General features: G+C 42.3%; 1 protein-coding gene across 3 annotated transcripts in view; it reads right to left on the bottom strand.

The window, feature by feature from the left end:
* Window positions 1-12,384: 12,384 nt before the first annotated feature.
* The window catches only part of CDK19 (cyclin dependent kinase 19), a 122,818-nt gene continuing 107,810 nt past the window's right edge, over window positions 12,385-27,392 (bottom strand). For all 3 annotated transcript variants that reach the window (XM_071741166.1, XM_071741167.1, XM_071741168.1), the window contains 4 exons: window positions 26,604-26,701; window positions 24,591-24,669; window positions 20,322-20,588; window positions 12,385-16,642 (listed from right to left, as the gene is read on the bottom strand). In XM_071741166.1, coding sequence (XP_071597267.1) covers window positions 16,511-16,642; window positions 20,322-20,588; window positions 24,591-24,669; window positions 26,604-26,701 — 576 coding nt within the window. In that variant the 3' untranslated portion in view covers window positions 12,385-16,510. The remainder of the gene's footprint in view (window positions 16,643-20,321; window positions 20,589-24,590; window positions 24,670-26,603; window positions 26,702-27,392) is intronic.

Below are 27,392 nucleotides of genomic sequence, written 5' to 3'. Positions count from 1 at the left end.
CCCTAAATGTTTAGAACTATTTCAACAGCACTGGATCTTGGCAGACACAAGAAAACAGCCAGAAATTAGCTCTGTGTGTAGGCAAGATGAACAGTTTTTACAGCTTTACAGCAAATGTTGCACACATACTTAGTACAGGCCCTTTTATTTAGCAGGGTCTTCCTTCTTTTTACAGTCACTGTATCCTACTTACAAATACCTGCCATGCATTCAGGCCACGTGTCTGACTCCAAGTCCTGTTACAAAAAGATTGCAGTGGGGTTTGCCACTGCCAGGTGGGAATGCTACATGACCAGTAATAATCCCTATCCCAAGTTAGGGACTCAAACCTGTTTGCAAGGATTTCCATGTTTATTGCAAAAGAGGTATAGCTAGAGCACCTGAGGGAGACAAAAGAGACAAACAGACTGGGGCAATTTATGGATTAAAAAAACCCAAAACCTGTAACAAAAAGCATCTTGGGTACCTAAGCCTGTAACTCTGAGAGCTGAAGAAGTCGTTGTCACAGCATCCTTGTTCCCCAAGGATGGATGTCCCCAGGTACCAGAACTGCTCCCAGATTGATTTCTGAGCTGCCCACATGTAGCTCTAATTCAGAGATGGTTCAAAAATATACAGTTCTAGAGCATACACACTGCCTGGTTTTGCATGGATCGATGCTCTGGAATGCCACAAACTTCAAGAAAAACTCACTAACATCTCTGTCCCATATGAGTCCCACTGCTCACACCCACAGCCTGGTGCTACTCCTACCTGCCCAACCACAAAACTCAATCTAATCCAGTCCTAGTGGGAAGAAAGGGAAGGGAACAGAGAAATAAAAATCAGAACCATGGCCATGGTGGGCAGCTCTGAGAGGTTTATTCCAGCCCAGCTTTTCACAGAGGGGGGCAGAAGTCCTAAGCTGCCTGGGGGCTGCCTGGTGGCATCGCTGCCTGCAGGATGCTCTGATGAGCTTCTGCATCAGAGGAGGTGAATGTGGCTGTTGCAGGAGAGAAGCCCCAGCTGCTGATGTGGAGGATGAAGCATCCCAGCTCAACCAACCCATCCCTGTGATATTTGGGCAAATCTACTGTGACTCTTGATGGTGCTAATGGAGCCTGACCCAGCAGCCTGGGCTCTTCGGGTGCCTTTGCTCTGCATATTAATTTAGTCTCCAGTGTTATCTGATAACTCGGGTGTGAAGAAGCCAAAATACATGCCAAATAATCTGGAAAACAGGTTCCCTGGGCAAGCAACAAAGTTCAGGCAAAACAGCACTTATCTGCACAGCAGAGATCTGGGGAAGGCAGGCACTCGCTGAAAAATCACAACTTTGTTCTTCCTGCACTGGGAACACATACAGATCCTCTGTGCCCGGTTCCCTGGGCCTCAGACCACAGGAACACTCTGGTGTGAAATGGGCTCAGGCACCACTGCCCAGAGGTGTAAAACTCCCAGCCGACCAGCCTGAACTCACTCCATCTGCCCGAGTACCTGCTTGCTGGCTTTCCCCTCACCCACACCTCGCTGCTCTGCCAGCCCCAGCCGGGCAGCTCAGTGGCTCCTCGGCATCCTGGGGGAGATCATCCTAGGCTCTGGCATTGTTCCCAGCATGGGCAAGAGAGGGGCTCCACCCCAGAGGCTGCTTCCTTTTGTGGCTTTGTCGAACTGAGTCCACAGCCAAAGCTCCACTGTGGGATCATCCTCATTCCGTCCTATTCCAGCCTCAGGGGACAGCCATCTACTTTGGCAAGGAAGTGTCGTAGCCTTGAATGCAGCCCACGGTCCTACCAGAAAGAAAAACACAGTATTGTCTCTGGCCAGAGCAATACCACCAAACCACAACAGCTTTCCTTTTCCAGCTCCCTCCTGGGCTCCATCCATCCCCTGGGATTTGCCAGCAGATGGCAGGCAACACCTGGCAGAGGTCAACACCTGGCCAGCCACATTTGGCTTCTGAGCATCTCGATCTCACCCAAAATAGTAGGAAGGTCTCCTCCCAGCTCTCCTGCCCCTTCCCCAGTCATCCCCAGATCTCCACCAGCACCAGGCACCACACTGCATCAAACCAGGGACCCGCGGGTGCAGCAACACTCTCTGGAATCTTGCAGCCCTCAGGAGGTGGATGAATAAGAAACAGCGTTCAGCTAAAAGCACGTGGAGGTATTTGGTAGCAATACCAGCAGTATGGAGAAGAGAGCCACACTCAGCTCTCTGATGGTCATTGAGCCCATAAATATTTCTACATTAAAATTTAGAAGAAAGAAGAGTGGGCCAAGTACCACATTTGTTGCCTCTAACCCCCCACAGGGTTATTTGTTCATCTCAACTTTTGCTATTAAAGTCTCCTTTTGTATTTATGGAAAAAAAAGGCCCATTCTCAAAGGCACAAAGACATCAGCACCAAGGAGCAAACAGAAACTGCATTACAGACTTCAGATTCAGGGCCCTTTTACCTATTCACCCCAGCTGGGCATTGCTGTCTGCCCAGGACACAGGCAAATAAAAACCACACTTATATTTACAAACCCTGTCATAACACCACAGAGACTTGCCAAGCACAGCACAGCAACAGCTAGGGTCAGACAGTTCACTTTCAAGCCTCAAGAAGCTGCTTGCAGAAGCAAAGTTGGACTGCAGCAGTTTTGTGCTGGAGCCCCCCAGTGAAACCAGTGACAAGTATGAATTTCAACATTTGTATGTGGCTTCTATTAAGAGGGGGGAAACCCACAAAACCACCCTCTGACTGCTGAGCAGCTCCAAGCTTCCTGAAGAGCAACTCCCCAGCTGGCAGGGCTGCAAACCCCAGCCCTCCCCTGCATCCCCCTGGGCTCATTGGGAGCCATGGCCTGTGCCGGGGGGATGGAGGTGGTCCAGTGGCCAGGTGGCTCAGGTGGGCAGCCCCAGCTCTGCAGGCTTCTGCCATGGGCAGTAGGGATTTGTGGCTCTTCCCACTCTTTCAGCTTGCACAGACTCTCACCAGCTGCCAAAGGGCATCATAGGTGGACTGTACTTTATTCATGCCCTGGAATTTGGGATGTGCAGAGACCATGTGTTCACAGCCCAAGGTGTTTCTCACCATGGCTCTCCCCTTGCAGTCACACACGTAGCAGCTCAGAGGAGTTAAACATCTCTCCCAAGCTTGGGTTAACCAGCAGGACCAGTGGGTTTTTGCCCTCCCCACTGGCACTGCCAGGGGCTGGCTGGGGCATGGACAATGCTGAGCACAGCACCCACCAACCTGGCTGCCTCCTCCTTGTCCACACACACACACACACACACACCACTCAGGCTGGATGGCTGCCCTCTTCTCCAAGCACGGCAGGAGCTACAGAAGAGCCTTGGTGAGGCCAGCTCTGCCTGTGCAGGGTGCCTGCTACCCCATAACACCCTTTTACAGATTTCCCTTAGGGGTGCTGCATTGGCTCCTCTGAGCAAGGACAGCCATCAGCTCTACAGAATTCCCCCTGGGCACTCCCCCTCTGAGAAGAGCTGGGGTGTGGGACAGTGACAGTGCTAATGTCCTGATGCCTGAACTTACTGCAGGCCAGCTCTGGGCAGCCTTACACCTTGTCTCCACCTGGATAGTCCCACATCTTCTGGCTACCAGCAGCACAGAGAGATTTCAGCACTTTCACTATCAGGTTCAGGTTGCTTCTGAAGCTTTCAAAACCCCTTCTTGGGGGGGAAGTCATGCTTTGGACAAGAAGACTCATGGAGTGGCTTCTGGTGAACATTTATCGTATTGCCACTGTGATCCATACCATGAATTTGGCCTAGGTGTGCTCCCAAAGGGTTCCTGCCTTGGAGTTGTGCTCCCATAAACACAGTGGCACGACACGATAATCCTGCCTTCTGACTCCACATCCTCCTCCTGAGATGCTGCTGCCCACCATGGCCCAGCTGACATGCAGATAGATTTATTTAAACTCTTTATAGTAACAGATTTACTCTTTAAATTTCATAATATAAAGTGCAAAAAATTGCTGGTCTGCATGTCTCCAGAAAGAGGGGGGAACCACTGGCCCATGATTACCCCACCACCATTGCTGATGTCCAAAAGTGGTGACTGCTGCAGGCTCATGGTGCCCAGCTAAACAGCAAAGAGAATGAACACACTGATTCTCCAAGCATCCAGCTGAGGAGTCAAAAAGGGGCTCCTGATCCTGCTCTGGAGAACCTTGTGAAAAAAAAACAAGAAGCCGGGAGAAATTCCTGCCGAATGGCACTTGCTCACGGTTCAAGCTGAGACAAAGTCAGCCCAGCCACTTCACACCAGGCTCACTGGATCGGGCACACACGCATATGTATGGCTGCTAAAGCAAGTTCTGGTGACAGAGAAATGTGGAGTGATTCAAAAGAAAATAATGGAGCCGCTCCCACCTGCCCGTGTGAACATGAATCATGTGGGCTCAACCCCCAGCCAGATGCAAATCAACAGATCATAAATGAAATATAAAGGAGCACCCCCTGAGGCCTGACAGCCTCCCCCACTTCTTTCCCCCTCCCAGAATGCCAGTCGCTCTAATGGGCTCTGGCAGGTTTTGTTCTCATCCTTCCTAAATAACCCCATGCTCATTCCCTGCCAGCACTTGCAAAGGGAAGAAAAAGCCTTAGTTTTCAAGGGCTTTATCTGAAAAGTCCAGCTCTTGCACTCTTTTTCATGAGGGGGAAAGTCATTTGAGACAGTGCAGGGCTTTGGCTGGCAGTGTCCCAAAGCAGCTGCCACCTGGGGCTTTGGGAGGTAGGGGGGAGGTGGAGCTGCAGAGTGAGGAGGCCAAGCAGATGATGCTAAGTGCCAAGCAGTGGGGTGCTAAGTGTCCCTCCCTGCAGAGCATGAGGGGCAGCCAGGCTCTTCCTTGCCGTTGGAGGCAGCAACTCATCCTGCAGCCCTCCAAAGTGATGCCAGAGACTCCCTTCTTCCTCCAGGCCCTCTGCTGCCTCCCTTCCCTCACCATGATGAAGCTGCTGGCCCAGGGGATGATTCATGGAGGCAGTGGCTTCCTGCTGGTGGAGAGCTTGCATGAGCCACACCTCAGCTAATCCAGAGGGGCTGGCAGGAGCCCCACATGGGCAAGGCATTTTAAGATTTTTTTTTGCCTGCCATGGCCAAGGAATCTAAGTTTCCACAAGCCTTTTCTGTTTGACTTGCAGGTCAATGAGATGCACTTGAGAGAATCATAGATTGCTTTGGGTTGGAAGGGACCTTAAAGATCATCCAGTTCCAACCTCTCTGCCACAGGCAGGGACACAGGGACACCTCCCACTAGACCAGGTTGCTCAAAGTCCCATCCAACCTGGCTTTGGACACTTCCAGGGAGGGGGCAGCCACAACTTTCCTTGAGAACCTGTTCCAGTGTCTCACCAACCTTACAGGAAAGAATTTCTTCCTAATATCTAAACAAAATCTACCCTCTTCTAGTTCAAAACTTCCCTGCCATCCTATCACTATAAATCCTTGAAAAAGATCCCTCCCTTTTCCATAGGCCCCCTTCAGTGACTAGAAGGCATCTATAAGGTCTCCCTGGAGCCTTTTCTTCCTCAGCAAGACTCAAATCCTCCAGGCAGAAGATCTGGCTTTGTGGCAGATGAGGTCTGTCATACTGCTGCCATACTGCTGAACTGGATGGCTCTCCCCCATGCTTCCATCCACACAGCATAATATGTAAGAAAATTTGAAGACAATAAACCCGAGAGAGCTCAGGCCATGCTCTGAAATATGTGCTACAACATTTGGTATCCTGATGGTCAAATACCAGAGGTGTCAGACATTTCCTTTGGACAGCCAGGACCCAGGCAGCATTGGCAGCAGAATTTGCTCTTCAGCAGCAAAACCAAATTGAAACAAACCACTTAAGGCCTCTCTGATTATATTATTTCTTTTAAATGTAGCTATCATTAGCAGTAAAATGGCATCCCCTGGTGAAGGCTGCCAGAAGTCCAGAGAAGAGAGGGTTTCCATGGGACTGTATCAGTAGGACTGGGCAAAGCTGACCTGTGGTATGAAGAAGGACATTTAGCCAAAGCTTTGAGCAGCCCTAGCAGGTGAGAACTGAGAGAGGAAGAAAAGATTGGAGGGTATCAAACCTCCCTCAGACCAACCTGAACCCAGTGAACTACCAGTTACAGTGTGACCCTCCTGGTCTGTCTGGAGGACAGACCTTAAACACCACAAAATAAAGCCTGGATGTGGAGCACTGCAGAGAAACAGGTGGATACACTTCTGAATACTTCTGAAAGCCCTATCTTCACTTAAATGTGGGACGTGTCAGCCCCTCTGAGCAACATCAGAGCCTAAAATGTGTTGGGAGATGTCTGCCGCAGGCCCGCAACTATGGAGGTGCGTCACCTTCTCGCAGTCAGGAGTGAGCCGGGCCTCACGTGGCACCTTCCATCCCCACTTCTCCTGCCAGGAGGCCCTGGGGAGCTGAGGGATTGCTCAGCAGGAGAGGTGTGTGTGCGTGGGGAGGAGAGGCACCATGCAACATGCCCGTGGCTGCACTGGCTGGCACCTTGCTTCTGGCTCCAGTCTTTTTCATGTGTTCAGCTGCTTGTGCTCTAATTTGCAATTTGGTGGGAATTGACATCGGGCTAAGGCGGGGTCCATAAAATTTTTCTGAAGCATTGCGGTGTTTGCAAAGCATCTGAGAAAGCAAGACCCCACTGCCAGAGCTTCTCTGTCCCTGAAGGGAGAGCAGTGCTGCGGCGGCAGTGCTACCTCTCTCCTGACTCACCTCAGGCACTTCTGGCACCTTCCTGAGACACCCACTGCCATCTACATGTGCTGACAGCTTGTGGAAGGTGGACCTGCTGCTCCCAGGGGCTGGATGATCTCCCTCTCCCTTTCCATACATGGAGCCTCGCAGCTGGAGCTGCCTCACACCTCATGCTGCATTCACCAGCCCTTTCCCACCCACAGCCACAGCTCCAGCTCCAGAGGGGCTCCAGGAGGGAGCTCCTCCTCAGAGCTGACCTTGCTGCCTCCAGACCACCTCAGAGAACTGACTCAGTAAATGGTTTGCAAACACACACAGTAGCAAATGTCCACGTCAGATGCGTGCCACGGTCTGTGCAGGGGCTGTGCCCACGGCATAGATCACCTCCTCTTGCAGAAGGGACTGTTCTGGCTGGGAGGAGGTGGGTGTAGGTTAGGTCTGAGGTAGGTTCCTCACCCAGCTGGAGGAAGCCATTGGGTTACCCAGTGCAGAAGTCTGGCCCTGAGCATCCTAGACTGCAGTACGTGATGTAAACCTGAAACCTGCTCTATGAATGCTCAGCACTGTTATATTTAGTATGCATTGCTGCTCGGGCTACACAGGGTATCCTGTTTTCTTACTGCATATTTGGGTAATGGATTATTCCTTAGCTCCACGTTTGGATATGTGTGTGAGAGGAATGAGACATAAGAAACCTGTTTTTTTGTTTTCATGTAAGAAGTAACAGACAGCTATCAACATGGTTTTATTAGCCATGCTGACCTAAACAAGCTAAGGAGAGATCCTAATAATTTACATGAGCATACTGCTGGAGTTTACCTGTCTGTAAACATCCTGAAATCCAAAAGCAAAAGGTACCCACATGTAGCATATCCAGGGATCCCTGATCCTACAGAAGTAGGGATCCTTCACACTCATCCCATCCTCTCCCCAGGTATGCCATGTCAAATGCACTGGAATTTCAGTGGGTGTGAGATTAAGACTGGATATTGCTATGGTGCTCTCCTGATTTAATTATCAAGGCAGTGCATACACTACCCAGAGCCCCAGACCAGTGAACTGCTGGCCTCTCCACAGTCAGCCACAAAGCATCACCAAAGAGCTTGGTGGAATACAAATGGATTACCTCAGCTCTGACACACGAGAAGCTGCAGTGATAATGCAGCCCTGGAATAGCACAAACCCTGTGTATTAATAAAGGGATGACGCACTGCGACTGGTATACAAGTCTGGCACGTTAGGTGGGAAAGAACATGCCTGCTTCTGATCTAGCTGGCAGGTCATTTCTTGATGTCCTCCAGCACACATGATCCACTGACAAGTATTTTATAAGATTTACATTAACAAGCCACAGTTGAGCATTTCTCCACAGACTGAATATATGTAAATGTTATCATCTGAGATCGAGTTCTCAAAGATGAAAGCACACGGCCTCTGTGCAAATACGATATGTGTCACAATCTCCGATGATTCAAATACATTTACACAGCTCTAATATCACTCTGGATGATAACAGAAATTACTTCATTCCTGATTCCCAGAACTGGCTGTCTCAAAGGGGACTTCCAGCTTTCATCCAGCATGATGTAGAAGCAACTCTTGGTAATCCCCATTGGGACATACCCACCAGGGCGTGTTTGCAGATGTCTCCATTGTTTCTTAAATGGGCAGGGATTTATTTCTATGCTTGTGGGATACTATAAGCTACAAGAAATTTTTAATGTTTAAACAAAAGCTCCACTATTACCAGGGGGAGTATTTTGAAACCATAAATTATGCAGATTTTCATGCATTTATGAGTAAGTCTAAAGTCTTATAAACTTCTTGACAGGATTGAGTCAGTCTGTTTGCAGCATGCTGAGGATTTTGTAATGGTGACTCATTCATGTCAACTTTGCTAGGTGTATCTTCTGCAGTTGTGGTGCTATGCTTGAGATAAGAATTCCTCTTTCAAACTCAAGAGGTTTCCCAAGAACTGCAGTTACTACACAACACTGTGATACGATCTCCCTGCTTGCATCTCCCCGGCTGCAGCAAAAGGACACCAGCAGGGGAAAAGCATCATCTTCCCTTGGTTCTTCTTTATTAGTAAGTTGAGGTTCTGAGTTCTACTGCCAAACCCAAACTATTGAAAACTGTCCTTCCTTCTTTACCTCTGCAAGAACAAGTCATACAATTAAAACATGTTGAAAACAGAAACTCATAATTTCATAAATTACTAATTTTACATCGTATTAGATAATGGCAACAGATGGTTTTGTACAGTACAGCCTAGCAACAGTAACATGATCTGACAACTTAGAGTCACCTCCTAGTCCTCTGTATCAAACAGGATAACTAGAGGAGCCTTTTGCCATAAAACTCTTAAGCCTTAAATTTTGCAGTTCTCTGGCTCACCTTTCAGGCAGGGAGGCATGTTTTCTTTAAAAGTTGATTGGTTTTCCATAGACCTGGGTGACCTAAGCTTACAGGTTAAAAGTTCAGTGTTCACTTGTATAAATTGTCTACAAGACTCCAAATTGACAACTGTGCCCCTGACCAGGTCAAGCATGCAGAGTTAGAGGTCATTCTTCCAGTGCAGGGCTGAGCCATGTTGTCCACATAAGGGAAAGTATTTTTAAGAATGCAAATGCTAAAAATACACATTTAAATTGATTTGAAAGTTCATCATGTCCTGGAGAATTCCAGACACCTGAACTTAAAGGCATTAGAATTTGTTACAATATCAAAATTACACTTTTTTTTTTTTCTCCACTAGCATCTCAGGAAATTGCTATTTGTGGATGCAGGGAAGAATTTTATCAATGCAGGTTCAAATGCAGGCTGTGGAAAGGACATCTGAGCAATGCATCATTTGGTAGGATCTAATCCATGATTTAAACTTTGTCTGCTGATGAGAACTATGAAGAATTCCTTTCTTCAGTGCTTCACATATTGAGGTTTTTATTACTTCAGACACATTCGTCTTGTAGGATAGAGATTGCATAAAACCACATTATTGCTTGCTACCACATGACACCCAAGACACAGCAAGAAATACTTGAATTTTTTGTTTCTTATTTTAAAAAATCATATATAGAAAATAATGCAGGGTCTCTTTTCTAAATTATTTGTAACATTTACTGCTAATGTAAGCACAGCAAAACTCCATTCTGACAAGGAACTGGGGCAAAGGTATCCTTTCTGCAATGACATCAAATACCACTTGCAGGTTTCACATCTCTTCTTACTGAACACCACCAAAAGACAGTTTGGCTGAAGGACTGTATTGCTGAGTATTTCATTCAGCCATGTGTTCAATGCATGCAATTGTGTCCAACGTACACAATAAATGTTACATACTATGAAGTTCACTATCCTCCTCAAGATATTTTAAAGAGCACAGAAACGGCCTGTTACAGACCATACAATACACTTACCATTATGTTGGTATACAAAGCTGGGAAAAAACTGTTCTCAAAGAAGTATTCCAAGGCAAGCATGTTACATAAAAATTAGCAGGTAGGTTGGTATTACTTCTGGACTTAAATAATAAAAATAGTCCTTATTTTTTTTAAATACCTACTCTAGATTATCCTGAATAACTTATGTAACAACTGTGGTGCTCCGACAGCAATCTCAGCAGCTCAGCTATGACTGTACATGTCTTTCATAACCTTGTTGGTGTTTTTAAACTATTTTGAACAATCATTGTTCTAATAAATACTTCTTGCAAATGAAACAATCCCTGTAGTACTCATGCAATAATATTTTTCTACATTATTATAAAAATACTCAAATAAACAACAACTTCTGGGTTTTTTCTGTGATCTTAAACAAGGGCATGAAGTTCTCTGGCTTGCAGAAAAGCAGGACTTCCCTGTTAATAAAACACTACAGGAAAACCCTTGTTAACCTTTGCTGGCTATTTGAACAATACTTGCTCAAGCTCCATGTTTAGCCAGCTTGATGCATGGCACCAATATGATGGGGTTTTTTTGTGTTCAGTTGGTACATAGAAATTATTCCTCACACCATGGCTGCATATTGCCTAGTAGTAAAACCCCATGATATTACAGTAATTATCATTTATATTAAAGAGTGCCTTAAAGTGCCAGTAATGAAGCTACTCTATGATGCCAAAATGACCATTCCTGTCTCAGGGAATTTACAAACCATGCACAAAAAATGACAGCTGGATGCAGATAGAATGGAGGTGGCGATGGATCACTGGGACAGTTTTCATTAACACAAAAGATGTAACTCACAGCACACCAGAAGATTAAATACTAAACTTCTCTACACATCAAAGCCAAAGGGTTTTAATGAGGGATGAAGAAGACACACCTAGGAGTGAATTTTTCAGAAATTTATGCAACAAGTCTTCAAGAAAAAAGGGCAACTGGAAACAGAGCATAAAAATGCTTATCTGAATATCTAAAATGAGAGTTGTAGAAGCTTACCTGGTGGGACGATTAAACAGGAGATAACTTTGATAGATTCTTGATTTAGGTAAGAAGGATGGGGTAACAGTAGGCTTTGGCAGTGATGGGCAAGCAAAGAGAGCACCTTTACATCTAATGCAAGAGATAGCAAAGCCAGGGCAGTAATGCAAAGCAGAAAGCAACAAGTCAAAGCAGGAGACAAATAAACGACCTACTCTGCAATTTTCTGAAAGGCTATGAAATACAAGTTGCCTAGCTGTCAAGGGCAGAAAAAGACATGACAGCATTAATTCAGATCAGTATGATGAGGCTGGATTAGACTGTAAATTGCATGACCAGGGAGTATAAACAGTGAGAGTTGCTGTAGAAGAATGAAGAGTGAGACAGAGAGAATATAGGAAGCTTTGAGAAGGACATCCAAGTCAAAGCTGCCAACTAAGCACAATCTTACCAACAGCACAGCAGAAGCAGAAAGGAAACAATGAGGGGTACAGAGCTAGGGATGAGTTGTGTTGAGGCTGAAGCAACAGGTCTTTATTCATGAGGTGTCAGCAGACTTTTTGGCAAAAGGCTACTCATATTCTCACCCTTGTGCAAAAGGCACCTCAGAAATTAAAGCCCGCTTCATTGCATGATTGGCAGTGCAAGTAAATCCCAACCATTCTTACTCATGCAACTATTACAGAGAAAACAGGTGGTATTTCTGGAAGAAGTTAACTATACATCTGTGAAAGAAAGGTTAGATGGAACAGTAATAGACAGCAGAGCACATAAAAACTCACTCTGGAAACCCACCAATATGCTTTAGCTTGTGCTTTTCATGCTGTCATCTGAAAGACTTGAAAGCCTCCAATTTCCTGCAGGAGGAAAAACTAAGAGAGCATTTAGCTTTATAATAGTCAATCATCTTTTTTTTCAGAAGACACTTGTACAGAATTTTCATGTAAGTAATAATGAATCTCAGCAAGTGGCATCAGCATGGCATGACAGGATACTTTTAAGCAGAGGGTAAAACCTAAGAGAACCACTCCATCGATTCTGTTTTCCATAAGGCTTCATTCTATTTTGATAGACACATACCCATGAATATCCTTGTGGGCATTTTAAAAGCTGTAATTTAAACTCTGAGGTTTTGCAAGCTTTGTTTTGTGTGGTGTATGATATCATAAACATCCTGAATGTAATTACAACTTCAATTTTGTGGGCTATATTTTCTCTCTTGGTAGCCCAAAGCCAATGTTTACAAAAACTTTTCAGCACACTTATTTGAACTTTTTATTATTATTACAAATGTATATTATTTTATTAAAAAAATTCACACTGAAGCAAAGTCAATTCCATTTCATTACAACCAAGAATATAAAATAAATGCAATGAACTCAAAGTTTCAGTTTAACAGTCATTTTAAGAGTGACATCAGGACAAATTAAAAGCAGTAAACTCTCAACTCTAGAATAAGAAAGAAGTATTTTGCTTTGTGGTTTTGCTAGCCCATTGGCACGGGCACTGCTGAATGCGGCCACCACAGATATAGAGTGGCAAAGTTTTGTGGTGGCATGAGGCAATAATTTCTAAGGAAATTTCTAAGGAAAACTACAAAAACGAAAGATGCGTGCATGAACTTAGAAAAAAAAAAATAACTGAAGACAGGCACACTTCCACAAATAGTAAACATGGGAAAATACAACTAGAACAATTTGAAAAGTTACTACCTTACATATATAAAAAGTTCTTTAAATTGCTGTTAAAAAGGACATGTTCTGCCCAGATTTTGTGTAATACTTTTTAGTGTCTACACAAGACAAATTTTTAAAAAAATTAAATAGTATTAATTTACTACTAAATATTTAGGAGATAACAGTGCATTAAGGACTTTTTTTTTCATATAGTAATACACATCGCTCCTGTCTGGCGACGTTTTTAGAAGATTACGTATGGCCTTATGTACAATACATTTATTTAATCCTAAAACAATTCTTTGCTTAATGGTGTTAAAGTACCATTCCTGAAGATTATGAAGGGGAAACTAAGCTTATTACGTTTATATAAAATATTATACATATTTGAACACTTCTAGCTTCCCGCCACCCCTCCCGCAATGAATGCTCTCCCCTCCCCTTCCCCAGATACAGTGTCACAGATACAGAGCAGGACTCGCAGCTTTCCCTCTGTTTTTCCTTCATTGTACACTTTGTGCTACGTAACCTTCACCTCTGTGAATCAGGCTGCTCATCCAGTTGGTTCCCCACAGGTTTTTTTCCTCTGGGAAAAGCTGTATTCAGCAGCCTGCTCCCCCACCAGGTGACCAGGATGGAGCAGACAGCTCTGCCGGTGTCACCTTCCACTCTCAGGACTGCTGTGAAACACTCTGGTGAAGGTGTAAAGGTTATGAGCAGAGACAGAGCTATGAGCACACTAACGAAACTGCACAGGCCCAAAAATAATGCAAAAATGGCGTGGTCTTTGCTTCCCATGACAAGCTGCATAATTCACTTCTGAAATTGGAGCGTTTTTACCTCATGGGATGAGCCCTGGAAAGCAAAGGCTTCTCCTGTTATGCCTGACACCCACCCTGGCAACACTCATCAAGCTCCGGAGAAAAGATGAATTATTTCATCACCAGGAAGGAACCAGAAGAGTGTGCACAGCCTACACCTCACGGCAAATGCTTTCACTTTTCTTTGCTCTCTTCCCAGCTGTGAGTTAGAAGGCAACGGAGGAAATCAGCTGGGCTTCACCTGTGCACACAGAAGGTGAGAGAGGCAGCTTGGGGACATCTATCAGACCTACCCAAGGCAGAAATGCCAGTGCAGCTTAGAGAGAGGTCGTGGCTGTTGCTCTAGAAGCTGGAAGCTCACTCAACTGAAGCACCTTACATTGCTGTGAAGTTTTACACTCTACATACAGATTAATCTACACCATGATTTTGCCTTATTGGCACACAAGCCCACCTTAATTAAACATACAGTAACACGAAGTTATATGCATGTTGACCATCAGCTGGAGGTCACAGCCGGGAGAAGAAATATTAGGTAACTATAATGGGAAAGACAAAAGGATTTTGAGAAAATAAAAGGGTGAAAAGAACAGGAGCTAACAAAAATGACTCTGCCAAAGGTTAATTTCCAGAAGTGTGACATTCAAGTCACAAAAATATAAATGTTTCTTTAAGGCACTGGCCAAACATCCAGTAGCTCAAAGGTACCACATACCAACATCAGTAAGAGGTGAAACTTTCCACTTATGGAAAGAATGTGACCCCAGATTCATTAAAATAAAATAAAGGAACAATTCTTTCAAACTGGCCACTAGGCTATGTATAATATGTGGCATTCAAGGCTTACACATTGAAAGTATCATTCGGGAGATTATTTTTCCCCCCAAAATTTTTTCATTCAAATTGCTTCATTTAATTTTTCATCACCTTCTTACCCATTTGATGACAAAAATAGGTTTTAGTTGCTTTTCCAGAGAAGCTGGGTGTTGTCAAAACCACATGATAGTAGATATGGCCAAAGCAAGCCAACTGTTCATGAAAACAACACGTGCTTGAGAAGGAAGGGGGCACTAAAGCTGACAGGCAGATCAAATCCAGTTGAAACATGTATGTGTCTAGCTGTGATGAAAAGCATTCTCTTTAGAGCAAACAAATTTACTCATCTTGCTAGGTCTGATCACAACTTCAGTGTGAATGTGTACAGCTATATACATTTTTTTTTTTGTATGGACAGAAGACAGAAGAGAACACACTGCAGTATAAAAGCTTGTAACGTTAACTGTTTCCATATAAACTCTTCTCATTTTACTTCTCTGGACACCAGTTGTAGAAGCTCGCTGTTGTAACATTGCTAGTAGCTTTCTAAATGCATTTTTTCCAGGTTTTCTGCAACTAGAACCAGCCTGGTTTCTGAAGGCTGAAGGGAAAATTAAGCTGTCCCAAATTACATGTTGTGTCTCTCCGAATAACTGTGGTTGCAGAAGTTGGACAATAATCCTCTGATTATTCTTCTGAACTCCTGCTTATTTACTGGGGATTTTCTGCCAGCTACCCATCCACTTACAGTCCTTAGGCACAAGCAAAACATGTTTGCTTTAGGGAAAAAGAAACAGTTCAGTGCAATCAAGCGCATCTGGTGTAACTAATCTGGGTTAATCACAGCAATGTGAGGGACACAGAATATGCATTATAAACATGAAAAAGGAACAATTTTTGACATGCTTTTCAAAATGCACAGTAATTTCTCTTAATTATTAATTCAAACAAAATGATTAAATGCATTTGCTCTCAAAAGTCTTGGTATTTCTGTCACCTTTCGATTCAGAAAACTGACTCAGGAATGGTAAAGAAAGCTAAACTCATAGAGCTCTCACAAACATTAATCAGCTGCTTAACAGAAAAACAAGCCCATCATCTGCATTCCTACTAAGACTTAAGGGCAGTATATTTTTTATTTTATATTTTCCTGACTATTTTGGTGTCCAGCCTGGGAAGACATTCCATTCTTCTGTTCCAACAGATCCTGAAAGCATCTCCTTTTTATGTGACTATCCTGGTTTCACTTAAAATAATGCTTAATTTAGAACTAGTCAGAGCATGATCACTGTGATTTCAAGAATTCAATGTGAATGTGTTAAGAAATATCAGCAATCTTCTGTTTGGAGTTCAGTCCAGTAGCACGAAGCATATTTCTTGCTGCAGAGACTTGGGTGGGGTTTTTTCTTTTTTCCTTTTTCTTTTTAAATTTTATTTATTTTTAAAATTTTTTATTCTTAAGACCTCGCCTGAAAACTAGACTAATAAAAACAGAATAGTAAAATACTCTGGAACAGTAAAATTTTGCTGTTCTTGACATCCATGAGCAAAACAGTAATATCCTGTGAAAATAACATAGTGCTTTAAAAAGGTGCAATATACCTGTATAGCTAAACTGGTTTGCCTAGTACAAAACTAACTATATACAAGCTTGAAAGCCAGGAGTTCAAGATTTTAAAACTTTAAAATCCCATCAAAGAGATTGAAAAGACAGATTTATGGCAATCACTACAGCATAAGGAAGGTGCACCAGGAATCCTTCAAAATTCCAAAGGTTAAAGAAGTTAAGTGCTGGGTTCAGATCAGAAGGGTTCATTAGAGTAACCACAATGGAGCACATGCAAGGGCAGGAAAGGAGGAAAACTTCACAAGAATCTCCTTTATGGCAATAAAGGGGCAAGTGGGGCCAAGGGGAGGGAAGTCTTCAGTAAGTGAAGTTTTCCTTTTGTCATTGTGAACTTTAATTCTGCATCAGAGTTTTGTATTTTTGGTTCTTCTCATCGATATGAACTTCATATTGCTGGAGTCTTCTGGTTTTTAGTCCATTCCTTTCTGAGTGCAGTCTGTTAGCCCTCTCAGTACCTGTGAGACTGATGAGATTGGTGATACTGGGAGCTCTGCTGAGACGATGTGGAATAGCCCATTGTACTCTGGGACTGAGAAGATCCCTGAATGTTGCTTTGGTAACTCAGGCGTGAGCTGGAGTGCTGCAGGAAAAGACAGTGGGATCAGGGGGATGAATGCTGGGACTGTGCAGCTTAAGAAAATTTTAACCTGTCCAAACCTCAATAAAATGTTACCCTTGAAGAAGCTGACTAAACATTGTTACTGTTTAAGGTCCCATAAAACAAGTACCCAAGTTGACCCAACCTTAACACAGCACACAAAATACCCAAGATCAGGGGCAGACACCTAGAAGCACAGCATGTACACATCCATCTTTTTTTGAAGGAAAAATACATGAGACAAAAACCAGAGCAGATTCCATGTCAAAATTTGGCTGTTTCTTAAACTTACATCATTACTGTAAGTGCTAATAATGCAAAACTGAACTGCTAAGGCCACAAACACTGTTTTCAACACAAATAATACTAAATGTTATAGAGAAATACCTTATTCTGCTCCTGAGAAAAAGATAACCATAACCTAACAGTTACTCATTTTGTCTAAAAGAAAAAATGTCCAATAGGACATAAAATAATATTTTAGTCTTTTAAACTGCTGTGTTATTTACAGGAAGCAAGGATAACTGCTTAAAAACGGCCATGTGTATTAGCAATAACCTAACATTCATTTTCCTGAATGATTTTTTTTCCCCTCCACTGCTTGGGATGTTGGCTCAATGGATCACAGTTTCAACATGTCAAACTCATGGATCACTTCCAATCTCCAGCATGCTGAATTTACCCTTTTATTACCATATCTATTTCCTGTCCAGAATTAATAATGAGCTATAATAATGCAAAAATGCAAAACAATGCAAGCTGCAAAATCACCTTGCATGAGAAGAATGGCTCAATGGATATGGGACTCTCCTAGCAAGGTAAATCTCACCCCAATCCACAAAAAAGGAGAGTAAAAGAAAAAAACCCTGAACTATATGCAGTCAGCAGTTTGTTTCCAGCTAAGGTAAGTGCAGTATCAGGCAGTCATTCAACAGAGTTCTCTTCACTGTCTCGTTGATGGTTCTACTTGGTTATGTCCAAGGGTTGCCAGCAAGCTTGTGGTCAACTGCAAGTATCTAGGAAGTGTTAAGAACCTGAATTCTCATTAAATATTAGGATCATATTTATTAGGATCATATATTCTGTAATAGGAGTTACAGAAAGCTTCTGGAGAAGTTTGAGTTCTCAATGGAAAACCCATGGAGACAGTGGGTCTGGAAGAATATCACATCCTCCACAGACCAACTTCAATGAAGGCACTACCCCAGCCACTGGACTCATCTAACCATTGGGTTCCAACCAGGAGAGCTATGAAAGCAGTCTCCTGACAACTTTTGATGAAGAACAGAAACCTAAAAGTTCAGGCAGTTGTATAACACTTCTGCTCTTTGTTTCTGTACCTAGTTTTATATTGTTAACTCTACATAAATTGTAAAACATATTAAACCCTCAAAACACCACAACTTTTTCTGTGTTCTGCCTAATGTAGGAATATGAAGGCTGCTTTCAATATGAAGCACAGTGAGGTTAGAGAGAGAGAGATAACAGTCCAATCTTGCGGACCTCTGTATCTCACTATATTATCAATATAACCAACAGCTGTATGGAGTAACTTCATTTGGTTCTAAGGGTCATTTTGGGAGGTAACAGCTCAGTACACTGGCTTTGGAAGAGATGTCTCCCAGCAGCATGCATGCTGTTGATAACCGGATTACACTTGGTCTGCGTGGTTAAGATCGTTAACAGGGTGACTAAAACCTGGAATTTGTCACAAAATTCCAAAAGCTTTTGCAGCTTTTAAAAGAAAAGGAATTGTGATAAATGCTTTCTTTACAGAAACTCTTTCTGGATGAAAAGCATCAGGTCACCACACTAAGCAAAACACCCAAGCTCACGTAATTAATTCCCAGTAAAATTCAACAAGAAATTTGCAGCATCATTTGTGGAAGCAACATATACTAGGGTCAGTGAACTACAAAAAGACCTTAGATCTCAAGCTAAATGAAACTCAAAGCAAAGGGAATCTTCTTCCTACTTCTGAATAAGATATAACAGAGTAAAATTAATGCCATAAGACTACAAGAATGCATTAACTTGTCCATGCTTATTTTTGTTCTACAGAAGAGAACTTGTTTTTAACAAAGTCAGGCTTGGACAAATTGCAGACATTCCTTTCTGGAACAGACAACAGTCATCTAGAATTTAAGGGTAGATAGCCAAATGCAAATGTAAAAATGGATAATCAGACCATACAATTTAGTGAGTGACGTAAAGGCAACATACAGATCATCATTTTGATGCCAGTATTGTTAAGTTTAGAAGACAGTCATGGAGGGTAAAAAAAAATGAAATAATTCTGTCTGAAAAAAACTGGTATTTAGACTGTTAGCGACTTGTAAGGAGGGAGTCTGCCAAAATTTAGAGAGCTGTATAAGGATTTTGTGATAGATATCATCAAATGCAGCACACCAGTGCTCAAAATGAGACCAAAACAGTCCAGCCATAAATACTGTGTAGTCAGACAGCTGTAGGGATCTGTCCAGACCTCAAGTCTGTCTGGAACTTTTCAAAAAAGAAACCTAGTTGTCTTTACCCTTAAATTGCCCTCCATGCTTTCATGATTATTTGTAATTAAGAGTAAAACACAAATAAGAGAACAATGTCTGGCACTAAGAAATCAATTGTCTGTGGAGAAGGTCTGGATGGTTAAGTCAAGGCAACTCCAGAATTGGGTTTTTAAAAATCTACTTATTTTAAGTTTGAAACATCCTGAAAAGGCTGAAGGTGGGTTCCCTCAAAGGCTAGTAGCAGACAGAATCCTTTTGAAACCTTTAATATTTAATTTTTTCTTATTCTGCTTTCAAATTACTGCTGTTATAAAATCATAAAACTCTCAACTACTGAAGATCCTGGTAAGTTCAATGCTTTCTATGTTTAGTCTAACTCACTTTTTCAGTGGAAAATATAATTCTAGTAAGCAAAGGCAAGCAAGCAAATCCAAAAATAATTCAATGCTACTGCTTTTATTTATCAATGCTACTGTACTGGGAAAAAAAAAAATCTATTCAACTTTGGTCACATTAGAAACAATGCAGGTCTTTGCCCTACTTCAGCATGAATCAGACTGGTGAACCAAAGCATCATTCCTGGGCTAATGTGTTTTTTCTTTCACAGGAGAAGTAGCCTCAGCCAAATACTAGAATAAACTGCACAACTGCTTCATATATGTGATGACTTAAGGTAAAAATGAAGCAGGAATCCAACAAGAGAGCCTGGTTCTAAGTTGGTTTCTACTTCTCAGGATCTTCTCAGATCTGCTTCTCACACGGGATTTAATGTTGCCAAGACCCGAATATACTGAACTTGATCTAACAAAGCATTTATGTGCATGAAATAATTTTGCTGGCTTCATAAGGTTACTCTCAAACAAAGTCAAGCATATATTTTAAGTGCTTTCCTGGAGTGGACTAACCCCTGACACTTTACAGGGTGCAGCAGATGACTCACACTGGTATTCTACTAAAAACTACTACCCACGGAACAAAATCTTTTTACTTTAAGCTTCTAAATCCACAGTTTTATGCAACACATCACAGCACGCCTGCTCAGGTTACAGGAGAAATCCATTAAAACGTGACCCGTTCCTCCAGGAGGGAAGGGGGGGCAGGCAACATTTTGGCCCTACGGCCTGAGAAGCGGCAAAAACCCCGAGAAGAGGTACCTGATAATCTGAAGGCATGACAGGCCCGCCCGAGTTAGCGCCTGAAGGCCCTATGCGTGGTTTCTTGTTGGGAGGCACCTGGTTGAGGCTGGAGTCTTGGCTGTGCTGCAGCCCCGTGCCCGTGCCCCCTCCTCCGGCGCCCGTGCCCCCCGCCGTCCCGTTGGTCTGAGCGCTGTTCTGCTGCTGCGGCTGCGGCGGCGGCGGCGCTGCCTGCGGCTGCTGCTGAGGTGCTGTTTGCTGCTGATGTTGGTTCTGCTGCTGCTGATTCTAGGGCAAAGAAGCCACACAATACTCTCACTGGCTCAGAATTAGGTGAAACAGGGATCTCTAGAGGTCATCTAGTCCAACCCTCCCACTAAAACAGGATGGCCTAGAGCGCATTACACGGGACTGCATCCGGGTGGGTGCGGAGTATCCCCAGAGAAGGGGACTCCACAACATCCCTGGACCTCACAACCTCCTTGGGCAGCCTGTTCCAGTCTCTTGTCCCATTCATAGTAACCAATTTTTTCTTATAGAACTTTTAATGCTTCAGCTTATGTCCACTGCTCCTCCTCTTGTCACTGGGAAGTAATCAAGAGGGTCCAGCTCCATCTTCCTTGCACCCACCTGTGGATACTTGTAGACATAGAGTTTTCTCAATCCAAACTAATTCAGTTTGCCACAAAACAAAGTAGTTGCCTAAACCAATTACATTTTGGCTTAATTTCTGTCCCCTTGCAACCACTCAAAAAAAAATCTAATAAAAGGTGCCTGTAAAACATAAAATCTGTTAATAAAATGTAACATCTGTGAATGACAAAGCAATTAAAAAGTGTCTTTAAGTAATAACCAAGAATAATTTTGTATCCCCCCCAAAATATGGTTCATCTTGGTATAATAATGGGTTAAATAATTACAGATACCTCAATGTACTCTTGCATGCTTTTTTGGGGGTATCCCTCATTTGTGGTCTTTTTTATTTTTTTCTTAATAAAGGAAGGCAGAAAAAAACCAAAGACAGTCTAGTCCCTCCTCCAGCTAGCCAAATGAGAGGAGGATGGAAGGAACCATTTATAAAGCAGTAATTGTCTAGTGAACCAAATCAAAACTCCCAAAATTTCACTAGTGCTCAGTGGCAGATGTGGTGAAGCACAGTAAATTATTCTAAGTGCTTCAGTAGCCTTTTTCACTCAGAATCATAACCACTTTTCTCGTAAATGAGATGTCAAAATAACCCAAAGGAGGCTGGCAGCATTACTACCAGAAAGGTAAGCAAACTGAGACCAGAGAAATGGTATCATTTCTTCCAGGTTGTGAGGTAATTCTGTGACAGAACCAGAAATGGGTTTAATCCCTCTTCATTACTCAGGTTTTGCTCTCCTGTGCTTTGAAGTACCTTGTAAAGGTATACTGGAAAAACAGTCCAGCACAGTGCACGAGGTCAGAAAATCTTAATGAAATAGCAGAAAACTGAAAATTAGCCAGAAAGGAATAGTTGAAGACAAAAGAGGAGGGAAGAATCTGGCAAGGGTATGAGAAGATTAACAAAAGAAGACAAGCCAAACAATTACGAAGACACTGGGACACAGCAGGAAGATAGACAAAGAGAAAAATGCCACAATAGGGAGAAAGAAGAGCAAAAGACATTATACTCTTCTGTCTTCAGAGGGCTACAGACTAAAAAGATTACTAGGGAACTGGAGGAAATGTTGGAAAATCAGCACAGCAGAACTCTACCCTCCATGTTTAGACACTAACAAGGAGAGACCACCCATGTGTCTGCTTTTGAGCACAAGGGATGGCTCCTTTATCAAAGCACTAAAGCTGATGCAATGAAAAGCAATTTTCCTCCAAATGAGATATCTCCAAGTGAGATATGTCACTTGTTCATCATGGAAAAAACCCTACAATTGTTAGGGCTTGACTTAAAAAGCTTTACTGCCTTTCCCCTCCAATATACTGTATGGAACATTTCAAAGTAGTCTCTTTTTTTGTAGAGTATCTGCTCATACAATTAATTCTTGATGCCCCCGATCACCAAAAAGCATTTAGTTACCTCAGATTAATGACATAAATGATTGCTATCTCTGCCATTCATTACAATGGTCTCCTAAGCTACTTTCAGCTGAATTTTGCAATGGTGTATTCATTTAAGATCACAAAGAAGCCCTGCATCTCCAAGGATTTAAGGGGTGGCCTGCATTTATATTTCACGTTTAGCAAAACAAACAATGTATCCTCCTGCTTTTAGTCCTCAAATCCTATCTCTGACAGATTCTGTTTCCTGGGAGATTTAAACTTCAGTAATTTAAAAATCTAATCAAGCTGGCTTGAAAGGAAAAACAAACCCAACCCAACCTGTTAAGAATCAATTGATCTTTTCATAATGGTTTGAGCTTCACTTTATACAAACAAACACCACTAGCTAGGGTGGGTTTTGTGCTAGCATTCAAAAAATCTGTGTTTTCATAGTGCCTGGATGCAAGTGAGGCTGCAATTTTCTGTTACGTATAAAGGAGTATCAAAGGAACTTCCAAAATTTGTTGCAGGTCCCATGTTTCCCATGAGAGAGGACTCTTTTCACTTTGTTTTACATTCATTTTCACTTCACTGACTAAAGATTTGGAAGAACGCTTATGTTAAAGGTTATTTAACTCAGATGCAAGTCCAAATAAACAAACACAGAGAACTCCTCTAGGTTTCCAAAGGACTGAACAGATCTCTATGGTTTTAGAAACAAACAAGAAACTAACACTATTAAAAAAATAAATACAAATCCTTTCACTTGCAACAGCATCATGAAGAAACAAAACATGGAGCAGATCCAACTTTAAGAATATCCTTTACCTTCACATTTTCCACACTGTGGGAACAAATTCAATCAGTAATGTGTGACTTATTACCTAAATGGTCTCAAAAAAGTTTTGTTTGGAGTGGGCAAAAATATGTGACTTTCCCCAACACTCTCAAAGTCATTTACATAATGGATGTTTCGAATATAAGCATGCCATTGTTCTCCCCCAACACACCCATGAAAAAGAAAGATCTTTACTTTTATACAGGACTGACTGACTTAACAAAAGACAGAGTCATTTTAATTGATAAATTTTGTTCTTGTTTTTGAAGCTGTGAGTTGAAGCAAAGCTTGTAACTAAATTACAATCAAACCACCATCATGACTTTCACTGTATTTTTTCTTATGTCTGTTTCCTCTTTTTGAAAAAAAATACCTGGACACAAACATCCAGGACTGTAGCACTTGTTCTCAGTACAGAATAATCTACAATATCTGCTCTGAAAAAAGAATTTGCTGCTTGAAATGTATTATGATAGGCATACTTTTGAACTCAGCTAGTTTTTATGTTATGCAGAAAATCTGAAAACAGAAGATGGATGTATTCAAACGGTTTCTCCAAACGATCAACAGTCATTCTCATGTAGTCCCCAGATAATTACAGTTAAAGGCTGTTTTCTTCACATTTTGCTAGCTATGCATTACTGTTGGTGCCTCACTGTACACTTTTAAGCAAAAATAACAGGTTGTTTCATACACCATAGCACCATTGTCCAGCCTTCACAGCATGATGGAGCAATCACTGCAGTCACGTAGCACAGCTGAGCTACATGCACAGGGGAGGTCAGATTATGTAGCAAACACACCAAAACTCACTATGCACACAAACAAGTTCTTGCCCATGTCTACAGGACTATGGGAAAGAGTAATCAGAGAAGATTGTCGCTACCAGAACAGTTCACACTCCCTTATTAGTCCTTTGTTCAAGGGCCCTTAAAACATGATCAGGAAACTGTGTGCAGATGGATGAAATGTTCTGATGTGGTGCCAGAAGCAAGCTGACACTATTTATTTGAGACCCTGACAGCCATCTACTTTGAAATGGCTGGATGTATGCCAGTCATACAATGGAAATGCCATTCTTTTCATGTGATCACAATGTGTTTTCATCATACAATGCAACAGGGGGTAGCAAGGTTCTCTTGGAATGGTGGCAGCTGAAAGCAAGCTACTACTGACAGAAAAACCTGTCCAGCTCATTCCCCACAGGTCAGGGCAAACTGTGATGGTGATACTGCCTGAGACACCCCAAAGTCATCTGGTACTTCTATGTGTCTAGGAAGCACTTTTAAAAGAGAGCCTTGCCTAGAAAACATAGTTTTTTTAGCTCTTCATGTTAGCTCTTCATTAGTTTTCATCTGTTAGCACAAATTTCTCATGGCATAATTAAAAGAAGAAAAAAAAAGATAGGAAAAAAAAGGAGTTTATTATACCTTATCCCCTTTCTCTTCAGGTTCATCTTCATTGAGGAATTCTCTTTTAGGGTATGGAATCTGACAGCCAGCAAATACACTGAAACACAAAGAACAGTAAACACTCCACAGATATGTACATCTGACATACATTTACTTAACGGTATATTAAAACCAAGGTAATATAACATGATTTCATTTCTTGTATTTCATGAGTCCTGTTTCCATAAGCACCCAAGAGCTTGTGGGACCATGAGCACCCAAGAGAGCAGCAGATACCTGCAGCTAGGTGCTGATCATAATGTCAGATCTCTGCTGTTGGCATGAGGCCATCATTTACAAATCCTAGCACGGTTGAGCATGCCCGAACACCAGACCAACCACTTGTTGATCCAGATGGCAAAATGAACAAACACAGTGTCAGAGGTTCCACAATACCTAGTTGAGACATGCATGGCTCACTGATCCAAAGAGTATTGTCTTATGAGCATGCCTTGGCTTACAGCAGGCTGAAATATATTTGTCAATCACAACTAAAGAGTTTCAGTTAGCTTCTCACATCTTTAGAGAAAAAAAAAAAAAAAAAGCTTTTAAAATCAGTAGGCCTAATTTTAATGTTTATGGCAGAGACTTTACCATAGTAATATCCTGTAATTCATGTGGAACTATAGGTTTACATAGGATAATCAGATATCACTAAATAGAAAAATATGGGTAGATCTTGACCAGTATCAATTTCTCACATTTCTGTGCCAGCATTCCGAGTATCATCAACATGACATGATTTTTAGAGTGTGTAAACAGTTACTAATCTAGCTGCTAATCAGTGTTTGGTTTACCCAGAGAAAGATAAAGAAAAGCCAACCAGTCTCAACTAGACTCCTTTTGCACTCCAGTGGCTGTTCCCTCTTTTTAGTGGTGCCTTCTACCTGAGGAAGCAGTGAAAGCTTGGTGGAAGGCCCTCTGCATCCAGCTTCTACAGAGCATAATGCTATGAACCATCACACTTCTGAAAACTGTGAAGAGAAACTGGAAGAGGAAAGTCTGCCAGCAGGAACTGAATATGCAATTTCAGTTTTTCAGGACAGTAAAATACATTGAGATACAAAATGTGTATGCTCAAGCCTTCTTAACAAGGAACCTGCAAGATTTAAGGCAGTTACTGATTGCTTCAGTTTTCTCTCCTTTTACTGTTCCCCTGTACAAGAGGGCATGGGAAGGGCTGTAGATCAGAGAAATGTCCCAGTCCCAAAGAAAGGCACAATGGAATCAGGCAATGGAGAACCAGGCTCTGTGAGGTTGTGTAAGGAGGAACAAGAACCACACAGAATCACAGAATGTTAGAGGCTGGAAAGGACCTTGAAAGATCGAGTCCAACACCCCTGTCAGAGCAGGGTCACCCAGTGAAGGTCAAACAGGAACACGTCCAGGTGGGTTTTGAACATCTCCTATGCTCCAGCTTGCACTCATTGCCCCTTGTCCTATCACTGGACATCACTGAGAAAAGCCTGGCTCCATCCTCCTGACACTCATCCTATATATATATATATAGGTCATATATATATATGACATTATGACATTACATATATATATGACATTAATGAGGTCACCCCTCAGTCCCTTCCAAGCTGAAGAGACACAGCTCCCTCAGCCTTTCCTCATAAGAGAGATGTTCCACTCCCTCCATCATTTTGTGGTCCTGCACTGGATTCTTTCATGCAGTTCCCTGTCCTTGAACTGAGGGGCTCAAACAGGGCACATATTAATTCTCTAAATACTACAATGATACCACCCTAGCTTTGGTAGTATGTTCAGAGTTACTAAACATGGTACTGGGTTATTGTCCATGACCACTCAGTTCTGGCACCAGTAGATACAGACACTTTAGTACTATACTAGTAGTTTCTACTGAACATGTCTGAGCTACTACTTCTTGTGGATATAGGTAGGTATCTGTGAATTTTTCAGCTGTTGTGTCATTTCAGGGATTAGCACTTAGCAGAAAGAAGAAAGCACTAAAGAGGGAATACATACTCTGATGTAGGCAGAGGATCCTCTTGAAAGTAGGGGTCCTGCAAAGCCTGCTCTGAGGTAATTCTCTTTGTAGGGTCCATAGTAAGAAGTTTTTGAAGCTGCAAAGCAAAAAATTAAAAATAGCAAAAAGCTTATCAAACTATCAATTTTAGAACTGTGACTTATATGTCTTGGATTGTGGCTTGTTAAATTACTTGTGGCTTGTTCAAACAAGCCTAAGTTAGCATTGTTTGTTCAGTGAAGTTCCCAAGAACTAGAACACACATCCATTAAAGCACTATGGCTGTGAAGCACTTTTTACATACAAAATACAGTTAAGTCCATCTGGTAATATTAATTGCTAAGGATGAACCACTGTACTAAACTGACACCAAATTCAGCTATTAAAAGTTCATAATTTCTAAATAACAGTGTTTTGTTGTGGCACATGTCTATCTTTTATATGTTCTGCACTGCTGACACTACAGGAAAAAAGTGGCAGAAGAGACTGAACCTGATCAGGACTTCCTGTATCAATTTAGAGACAGAAAAAATAAATCCTCATTTCTCACACTGGCGACATTCCAAAGCCAGAGAAAGCCCTCTGCCACTCACACAGCTCCCAATCCCACTCTAATTCGTATTGAAATGAGAAAGAAGAGGAGCAGACCCTTCCTAGTAACATTTCTTCATTGCTAGGAGGAGAACAATACTAAATTTATTAGCTAGAACGCTGTTGACTGCAGCAGGCTTTAAAAGAGGATTACGATACATAAAACGAACTATAGGTATTACATACCAATTTAAATA

The sequence above is a fragment of the Heliangelus exortis genome, chromosome 3 (genome assembly GCF_036169615.1).
Source record: "Heliangelus exortis chromosome 3, bHelExo1.hap1, whole genome shotgun sequence".
NCBI lineage: Eukaryota > Metazoa > Chordata > Aves > Apodiformes > Trochilidae > Heliangelus > Heliangelus exortis.
This window is presented reverse-complemented; position numbering and strand designations above follow the sequence as displayed.